The sequence below is a fragment of the Salvelinus sp. IW2-2015 genome, linkage group LG36 (genome assembly GCF_002910315.2).
Source record: "Salvelinus sp. IW2-2015 linkage group LG36, ASM291031v2, whole genome shotgun sequence".
Lineage (NCBI taxonomy): Eukaryota > Metazoa > Chordata > Actinopteri > Salmoniformes > Salmonidae > Salvelinus > Salvelinus sp. IW2-2015.
Genome location: NC_036875.1, coordinates 24168866 through 24179320, shown reverse-complemented (window position 1 = coordinate 24179320; position 10455 = coordinate 24168866). Strand labels below are relative to the sequence as shown.

General features: G+C 43.0%; 1 protein-coding gene across 1 annotated transcript; it reads right to left on the bottom strand.

Annotated features, from left to right (window-relative positions):
- Positions 1-3454: 3454 nt before the first annotated feature.
- On the bottom strand, positions 3455-8861 carry LOC111959731 (ankyrin repeat and SOCS box protein 9). The gene is made up of 7 exons (XM_023981514.2): positions 8495-8861; positions 8298-8377; positions 7809-7916; positions 4797-4947; positions 4404-4538; positions 3972-4163; positions 3455-3719 (listed from the first exon to the last, which is right to left on the bottom strand). The coding sequence occupies exons 1-7, from the start codon at positions 8586-8588 to the stop codon at positions 3586-3588; spliced, it is 894 nt and encodes a 297-aa protein (XP_023837282.1). The 5' UTR covers positions 8589-8861; the 3' UTR covers positions 3455-3585.
- Positions 8862-10455: the final 1594 nt, after the last annotated feature.

Below are 10455 nucleotides of genomic sequence, written 5' to 3'. Positions count from 1 at the left end.
GAACCGGTTTGGCGGTGGGTCAGTCATGGTGTGGGGTGGCATTTCTTTGTGGGGCCGCACAGCCCTCCATGTGCTCGCCAGAGAGCCTGACTGCCATTAGGTACCGAGATGAGACCCTCCGACCCCTTGTGAGACCATATGCTGACACATGCACATTTGTGGCCTGCTGGGATCATTTTGCAGGGCTCTGGCAGTGCTCCTCCTTGCACAAAGGCGGAGGTAGCGGTCCTGCTGCTGGGTTGTTGCCCTTCTACGGCCTCCTCCACGTCTCCTGATGTACTGGCCTGTCTCCTGGTAGCGCCTCCATGCTCTGGACACTACGCTGACAGACACAGCAAACCTTCTTGCCACAGCTCGCATTGATGTGCCATCCTGGATGAGCTGCACTACCTGAGCCACTTGTGTGGGTTGTAGACTCCGTCTCATGCACCACTAGAGTGGAAAGCACCGCCAGCATTCAAAAGTGACCAAAACATCAGCAGGAAGTTATTGTCAATCAGTGTTGCTTCCTAAGTGGACAGTTTGATTTCACAGAAGTGTGATTGACTTGGAGTTACATTGTGTTGTTTAAGTGTTCCCTTTATTTTTTTGAGCAGTGTATATGTAAGTATTCAGACCCTTTAATATGAGACTCGAAATTGAGCTCAGGTGCCTCCTGTTTCCATTGATCATCCTTGAGATGTTTCTACAACTTGATTGAAGTCCACCTGTGGTAAATTCATTTGATTGGACATGATTTGGAAAGATACACACGTATCTACAATTGAAGTCAGAAGTTTACCAAATACATTTAAAATCAGTTTTTCACAATTCCTGACATTTAATCCTAGTAAAAAATCCCTGTCTTAGGTCAGTTAGGATTACCACTTTATTTTAAGAATGTGAATTGTCAGAATATTAGTAGAGTGATTTATTTTAGCTTATATTTCTTTCATCACATTCCCAGTGGGTCATCATTTTCCCTCCCTCATGATGCCATCTATTTTGTGAAGTACACCAGTCCCTCCTGCAGCAAAGCACCCCCACAACATGATGCTGCACATCTTCGCCTTACAAGCCTCCCCCTATTTCCTCCAAACATAACGATGGTCATTATGGTCAAACAGTTGTATTTTTGTTTCATCAGACCAGATGACATTTCTCCAAAATGTACGATCTTTGTCCCCAAACCGTAGTCTGGCTTTTTTATGGTGGTTTTGGACCAGTGGCTTCTTCCTTGCTGAGCGGCCTTTCAGGTTATGTCGATACAGGACTCGCTTTACTGTGGATATAGATACTTTTGTACCTGTTTCCTCCAGCATCTTCACAAGGTCCTTTGCTGTTGTTCTGGGATTGATTTGCACTTTTCACACCAAAGTAGGTTCATCTCTAGGAGACAGAACGCATCTCCTTCCTGAGCGGTATGACGGCTGCATGGTCCCATGGTGTTTATACCTGCGTACTATTGTTTGTACAGATGAACGTGGTACTTTCAGGCGTTTGGAAATTGCTCCCGAGGATGAAACCAGACTTGTGGAGGTCTACAATTTTTTTTCTGAGGTCTTGGCTGATTTCTTTTGATTTTCCCATGATGTCAAGCAAAAAGGCACTGAGATTGAAGGTAGGCCTTGAATTACATCCACAGGTACACCTCCAATTGACTCAAATGATGTCAATTAGTCTATAAGAAGTTTCTAAAGCCATGATATCATTTTCGGAAATTTTCCATCATTTTCCAAATTCTGACCCACTGGAATTGTGATACAGTGAATTATAAGATGTCCTAACAAACTTGCCAAAACCATAGTTTGTTAACAAGAAATTTGTGGAGTGCTTGAAAAATGAGTTTTAATGACTCCAACCTAAGTGTATGTAAACTTCCGACTTCAACTGTATATAAGGTCCCACAGTTGACAGTGCATGTCAGAGCAAAAACCAAGCCATGAGGTCAAAGGAATTGTCCATAGAGCTCCGAGACAGGATTGTGTTGAGGCACAGATCTGGGGAAGGGTACCAAAAAATGTCTGCAGCATTGAAGTTCCCCAAGAACACAGTGGCCTCCATTCTTACATGGAAGAAGTTAGGAACCGCCAAGACCCTTATTAGAGCTGGTCGCCCGGCCAAACTGAACATTCAGGAGAGAAGGACCTTGGTCAGGGAGGTGACCAAGAACCCGATGGTCACTCTGACAGGGCTCTAGAGTTCCTCTGTGGAGATGGGAGAACCTTCCAGAAGGATAACCATCTCTGCAGCACCCCACCAATCAGGCCCTTATGGTAGAGTTAACAGGCGGAAGCCACTTTTCAGTAAAAGGCACATGACAGCCTGCTTGGAGTTTGCCAAAAGTCACCCAAAGACTCTCAGAAACAAGGTTTTCTGGTCTGATGAAACCGAGATTGAACTCTTTGGCCTGAATGTCAAGCATCACGTCTGCAGGAAACCTGGCACCATCCCTATGGTGAAGCAAGGTGGTGGCAGCATCATGCTGTGGGGATGTTTTTCAGGGGCAAGGACTGGGAAACTAGTCAGGATTTAGGCAAAGATGAACGGAGCAAAAGTACAGAGAGATCCTTGATGAAAACCTGCTCCAGAGCGCTCAGAACCTCAGATTGGGGTGAAGGTTCACCTTCCAACAGTACAGCGACCCTAAGCACACAGCCAAGACAACGCAGGAGTGGCTTCGGGACAAGTCTCTGAATGTCCTTGAGTGGCCCAGCCAGAGCCCGGACATGAACCTGATCTAACATCTCTGGAGAGACCTGAAAATAGTTGTGCCGCGACGCTCCCCATCCAACCTGACAGAGCTTGAGTTGATCTGCAGAGAAGAATGAGAGAAACTCCCCTAACACAGGTGTGCCAAGCTTGTAGCGTCATACCAAAGAAGGTTGTAATCATTGCCAAATGTGCTTTAAGAAAGTACAGAGTAAAGGGTCTGAATACTTATGTAAATGTGATATTTATTTTTATTACATTGGCAAAAAAAGTCTTAACCTGGTTTTGCTTTGTCATCATGGGGTATTGTGTGTAGATTGATTAGGGGGAAAAACGATTTAGTCAATTTTAGAATAAGGCTGTAATGTAACAAAATGTGGAAAAGGTCAAGGGGTCTGAATACACTATGTATTAAGCTGTGTATGTACCTGTGTATGTATACTTACATAATTTACATGTAAATATATATGTAATTGTATGGATAGATGAATGCATTAATGGGTGTACGAAGCTACAGTATCATGAATGGATACTTACATTTTAAGCTTTTTAGAAAATCCAAAAGGCATTGTTTGAAACAAAATAATGATGTTAATTTGGCATTCCTTTGGTAAACATTTATGATCTTACCATTGAGCAATATCACACCAATTTTCAAGTAACAGTACATATTTATTTATTTATTTCTGAATGCATAAAATCTAAAGTTCTCTCTTTCTCATATCTTTCATGTGCACAAATCTGATAATGTGGCACAAACCATCCCACTAATCAACATTCACAATAAGTGTTTACGTCCTCTCCACAGATGCTGGTGCTAAGGTGCCACCTATTGACCGAAAGTAGAAATGCATTGAGAGAGAACAAAAAATATGTTAATTTAATGGATATACCCTATAGATCTGATTGGTACAGAAGGTATTGCTTCAGTTCTGTGGGGATCTGAAGACCATGGATTGAACTAAGTCTGGCCTTTCCCAAAACCTTCCTGATGGACAGCCGGCACTGCTGCATCAGACGAGACACTCCTGGTCAGCCATCAGAGGAGAAACAGCCATAATTTAGATAACATAAAGATGTTCTCAGGGTTTGATATTGTTAATAACACAAGTACAATGTAAATACTATGCAAATCTAATAAATCATGCAAGAACCAAGAATCCTTTCACAAACATCCATGATGTATTTAAACTCAATGTATACAACAGCAGTTCAAAGCACCACAGAATCTTCTGTCCAAAATCTTGTGTATCAGATAGATCCATTACAGGTCTAGCTACCTCCTCTGTGGCCCAGTAGTTTCTCAACGGGGCTGTTGGCAAGGGCCAGGTCCAGGGGCTGCTTGCCCTGTGTGTCTCTGCAGTTGCAGTCAGCCCCGTGCTCCAGGAGAACAGACACCAGCTCAGGGTTGGACAGACGGGCTGCCGCGTGCAGAGGAGAGTCCCCATCCTTACTCCTGTTCACACTAGCACCTGACAGAGAGCATATATGTGTGGATATTGTGTGTAAATGTGTGGATTTTGTATGTAGCCTACAGTAAATGTCAAATGAGAGTATCATATACTGCAGGCCAAGTGTAAACTGTAAATAACTCTTATTATAATATTTGAGCACCTTGTGATAGAAGCACACTGGTCAATGTCTAGTCCAGATTCTATCTATACATCCTTTCTGCGTAATAACAACAAACTAAAGAGAATCCATTTTCATACCAAGCTGAAGCAGTTTCCTCACGGTACTCAGATGCTGATTTGTGCAGGCAATGTAGAGCGGCGAGCCTGATTGGTCAGTGTGCTGATCTACATCTGCCCCGTGATGAACCAGAGACTCAATGCACTCTGGGTGACCTGGACATAGATATATTCATGGAATAAAGAACAGTGTGTGGGATCTGCTTTGAAAAACTGCTTACTGTAACTAAATCTGGGGAATGATACATCTCATTGCACTTTATCATAAAAAATATCAAATCTGACAATGGTTTAACAAAGTGCTCCTAGGTATTACAAAAAAAGAAATAACTGCAACAACAAAAAATGGAGTTCATGGTGCTCTTTTTTATTTGATAAAAGCTGACGATAAAAGCTAAGAATGTGACCCCTGACCTTTGGCTGCGGCCTCGTGGATGGGGGAGGCTGAGAGGCTGGATCCCTGGGGTGAGGCTCCGTGCTGGAGGAGCAGGGTCACACAGGCCGCGTGGCCCCGGGCACAGGCCTCCGACAGAGGGGTGGTCTTCTCCAACATGGGGACATTCACCTGGTACCGCAGACAACAACATATATCTTGCCAGATACCTCTACCATCCTATACAAACCAACATAACTGCTGGTGATAGCCTGCTGAGAAGGTTAACACTCCACTGGTTGTCACATTCCAAGCATATAAGTGTGTCTGGGAATGGTAGTTGCACACCTACATGGAGATATATAAAGTGTTGGTCCCATGTTTTTTGAGCTGAAATAAAAGATCCCAGAAATGTTATATATACGCACAAAAAGCTTATTTATAGGTGCACACATTTGTTAACATCCCTGTTAGTGAACATTTCTCCTTTCCCAAGATAATCAATGCACTTGACAGGTGTGGCATATCAAGAAGCTGATTAAACAGCGTGATCATTACACAGGTGCGCTTTGTGCTGGGGTCAATAAAAGACCACTCTAAAAAGTGCAGTTTTGTCACACAACACAATGCCACAGTTGTCTAAAGTATTGAGAGAGAGTGCAATTGGCATGCTGACTGCAGGAATGTCCACCAAAGCTATTGCCAGAGAATTGAATAAGCCGCCTCCAATGTTGTTATAGAGAACTTGGCAGTACGTCCAACCGGCCTCAACCACAGACCCCGTGTAACCACGCCAGCCCAGGACCTCCACATCCGGCTTCTTCACCTATGGGATCATCTGAGACCAGCCACCTGGACAGCTGATGAAACTGTGGGTTTGCACAACCAAATAATTTCTGCACAAACTGTCAGAAAGTCTCAGGGAAGCTCATCTGCGTGCTGACTGCAGTTCGGCATTGTAAACGACTTCAGTGGGCAAATGCTCGTCTTGGATGGCCACTGGCATGCTGAAGAAGTGTGCTCTTCACGGATGAACCCCTGTTACAACTGTAATTGGCAGATGGCAGGGCATCATGTGGGCGAGCGGTTTGTTGATGTCAACGTTGTGAACAGAGTACCCCATAGTGGCGGTGGGGTTATGGTATAGGCAGGTTGTAAGCTACGGACAATGAACACAATTGCATTTTATCGATGGCAATTTGAATGCACAGAGATACCATGACGAGATCCTGAGGTCCATTGTCGTGCCATTCATCCGCCGCCATCATCTCATGTTTCAGCATGATCATGCACAGCCCCATGTCGCAAGGATCTGTACAGAATTCCTGGAAGCTGAAAATGTCCCAGTTCTTCCATGGCCTGCATACTCACCAGACATGTCACCCCTTGAGCATGTTTGGAATGCTCTGGATAGACGTGTATGACAGCGTGTTCCAGTTCCCGCTAATATCCAGCAACTTCGCACAGCCATTGCAGAGGAGTAGGACAGCATTCCACAGGCCACAATCATCAGCCTGATCAACTCTATGCGAAAGAGATGTTCCGCGCTGCATGAGGCAAATGGTGGTCACATCACATACTGACTGGTTTTGTGATTCACACCCTTACTTTTTTAAAGGTACAGTATCTGACCAACAGATGCATATCTGTATTCCCAGTCATGTGAAATCCATAGATTAGGGCCTAATTGATTTATTTCAATTGACTGATTTCCTTATATGAACTTTAACTCAGATTTTTTTTTTTTTAATTGCATGTTGCGTTTATATTTTTGTTCAGTGTATATATTTTTTACCTTTATTTAACTATGCAAGTCAGTTAAGAACAACTTCTTATTTACAATTACGGCCTACCAAGAGCAACAACACGGTAGCTACACAACATGGCAGAACCACAACATGGTAGCAGCACAAATATGGTACAAACATTGTTAGGCACAGACAACAGCACGAAGATCAAAAAGGGTAGAGACAACAATACATCACGTGAAGCAGCCACAAGTGTCAGTAAGAGTGTCCATGATTAAGTCCTTGAATGTTGAAATGCCGATAAAACTGTCCAGTTTGAGTGTTTGTTGCAGCTCGTTCCAGTCGCTAGCTGCAGCGAACTGAAAAGAGGAGCAACCCAGGGATGTGTGTGCTTTGGGGACCTTTAACAGAATGTGACTGGCAGAACGGGTGTTGTATGTGGAGGATGAGGGCTGCAGCAGGGATCTCAGATGGGGGGAGAGAGGCTTAAGAGTCTTTTATAAATAAGCATCAACCAGTGGGTCTTGCGACAAGTATATAGAGATGGCCAGTTTACAGAGCAGTATAAAGTGCAGTGATGTGTCCTATAAGGAGCATTGGTGGCAAATCTGATAGCCGAATGGTAAAGAACATCTAGCCACTCGACAGCAACCTTACCTGCCGATCTATAAATTACGTCTCCGTAATCTAACATGGGTAGAATGGTAATCTGAATCAGGGTTAGTTTCGCAGCTGTGGTGAAAGAGGAGCGATTACAATAGAGGAAACCAAGTCTAGATTAACCGTGGCTTGCAGCTTGGATATGTGCTGAGAGGACAGTGTACTGTCAAGCCATACTCCCAAGTACTTGTATGAGGTGACTACTGGGGAGGTGCCAGCTGAGTATAAGACTGTATCATCTGCATATAAATGGTTGAGAGAGCTTCCTACTTCCTGAGCTATGTTGTTGATATTCCGTTTTCGCTCAGTGCTTTTTAAAAACGAAAATGTAGACTATTCAACAGTTAAATAAATTGTTACACTCCAATTCAGTAGCTATTGAAACATGTGACTTTACACCCACTCAGTGTACAGTTGGGGTATTGTTGTCTACAGATTTGTGCTAGTAATGTTAAAGTGACAAGCAATGAGTGAGGTTAATCGCCTAATACCTCCACAGAAACATTTATAACCATATTCAGAGGGGTCTGCCTGTATTTAGCCTGTGCTTGTTCTACACTGAAATTGAATCATAATCATGTAAATAAGTCTTAAAATCAGCCAAATTCAGAGATGGTGCAGATTAGAGTGAAATTCCTTACTCACATTTGCCCCATTTTCTATCAGTAACCGGGCACAGTCAGTGTGTCCCTGCAGACATGCTCCATGAAGGGGAGAGACTCTGTCTAGAGTGGCCAGGTTGACACACGTTCCCTGTGAAGAGGGTTGAAAAATGACACACAAATATAAAACCAATCCTATTCCCTCTGCCAACAATAGACAGACATTTCTCCATATTGAAATTGCTTTGAATGTTCAGTGTGCTAAGCTGTCCCTTGAATAATGCTGTGCTTAAGTGATGCATTCCATCTACAGCCCCATTCCGCAGACAATGGTAAGGCTATTGTTACTTTATAAACAGAAATAACAAATAGCAGTTACACTAAAGCCTGCAGGCATGAGCGTGCATAATAAGGACCCACAGGGCACACACTGGTTGAATCGACATTGTTTCCATGTCATTTCAATGAAATTACATTGAACCAACGTGGAATAAACGTTTGTGCCCTGTGGGCCTGGGTGTGCCTTCCTTACCTGAGCTATTAGGTTTCTCAGTGTGAGAACACGTCCATTGTAGGCTGCATCATGAATGGGGGACCAATCTGACTCAATATCTTATAAGAGAAGAACAACAATTATAGGATCATTCACAGATACAGACATTCATTGGCCAAAGCATAGATATAGACAAGTGGAAACTTTTAGTGTATCTCACCAAGCAATCTACTCACCACTCATCAAAGGGTTGGAGAGAAAAACAACTGATCCAGTCTGGATAGCATTGTTCCTCGGGTTGTCACTGCTGTGTCCTGTAGCCTGTCTCATTGTTGACCTATAGAGTTCCGCAAATCAGACGGCAGTCTAGTAGTCTGTCTTGCACCATTGGTTTTGTAACATCAGCAACTGGACTTCGACCTGTCGCTGGTGTCAACACTTATTCTGTACCCGTCTGTTCCTGAACTGTTTTTGGGTGATTTCGACATCACATCCCAACTTAAAGCCTGTGATGTCATTTCCCCTCAGCTTCAGTCTGCCCTGCAGGAAGTGGTTTGAATGCATTGCTGGTCTTGTTTTTACAGTGCATATGGTGTTCATTAGACCCAATTGTGGGCAGAGATAGTGGGTAGAATCCTGTTGAGCAGGTCTGTAACTTGACACTGTCATCACAGACAGTTCACACCCATCACCTCCAGCTAAAGAGGGAGGGTTAGAGGGAAGGAGTGGGCTTTAGTAAGAAAAATAGGGGGGGGGGGGGGGGGGGGGGGGGGGGGGGGGGCTGGAAAGATACGTAGGAGATGTGCAGGTACACGTTTGTTTTTGTAGTTTGGGTAATGTGTCAACATCGTAACTGACAATTTTCCCTTGGATATAAACTGTAAAGCCATGCTTTCAGTGGAGGACTTTTCCATGCCTGGTTATTCATCAGTTGTAGTCAGACTTTACATGCAAGTTTCCAAAAATCCAATACATTTTTGGAAAGAAATGCAGTTCAAAAAGATGGCTGGATAGACTTATAAATGCCTAAACTTTACAAGGAGAAATTCCAGGCTCACAGAAATTTGCCAGAGTTATTTGCCAGAAACCAATTTATGCTCCCTACTTTTTCCATTTGGAGGATAAGCTGTTGTTTTACAGAGGAAACACGCCAGAAAGACTTACTTACTTACTTACTGCATTGTCTGGCATAGATAAACTAGCATCCGGTTCGCCATGAGATCCGCCATGAGAATAAACTAATCATCCACATAAGTTAGTTTATTTTTTAAATATCCCAGAATTGCTACCCCACATTGACATTATCGAGGCAAACATTTGACAGTGAGAAAACATGGCAAGGCACTCCTTAGCATGCACATTCTGTGACATACATTCTTCATGGATGCAACGTGATTCTCTAATGAAAACATTCTCTACATAAGTTATTTTATCCACCACCAGATGTCAGTAGCAGTTAGGTTTGTTCATTGAGAAAGAAGGAAAGAGAAGAGAGAGCTGCAAAAATCCAAAATCATAATAGCCTACAATTCACTATTATTATTATGTTGCCACTGTAAACATAAAACACACATTACTTTGTGCCTTGTCAGAGAAGGTGCATGGATTAGAATACCACTGTATAAACCCACTGAATGGCCTCTCTGTAATCAATGCATATTCATAGCTCCATTGATCCACAAATCATTTCTACAACGGTTTACCTGCTTTTCAGGCTCTTAGAGCTGGAATGTAGCAGCTCCTCTAGCTACTCAGGTCAGGTGCTGCATAGTAGGCTATTCATAAATGATCTGTCTGGACAGGGTAGGGCTTAGTAACTTTGTTACTCTATTTCAACTTCCTAATGTAGCCTACCTACATTCAAACCACTCCAAACAACTGCATAGTATCAGATGTTCTTGTACAATTGGTAAAAGTTTGCATACTGTGCATTTCATATTTTCCACTAGGACTACTGCATCTGCTATTTATTAAAGGTATGATTCAGTATTTTCCTGAACACACATTTATACACTTAATTTCCACGTTTTCTCACACTCATAATGCAATTTATACTTAATATTATAGAGGCATGGACAATTTTGTGGAAACATTTAACTTAACAAAAAGTAGCCTAAGCCTTTTTACTACAAATGTTGAGCAACATTCTTATGTGGCTTCTTACCAATGTGGGGCAGTTAAACCCTGACTGGAAGGA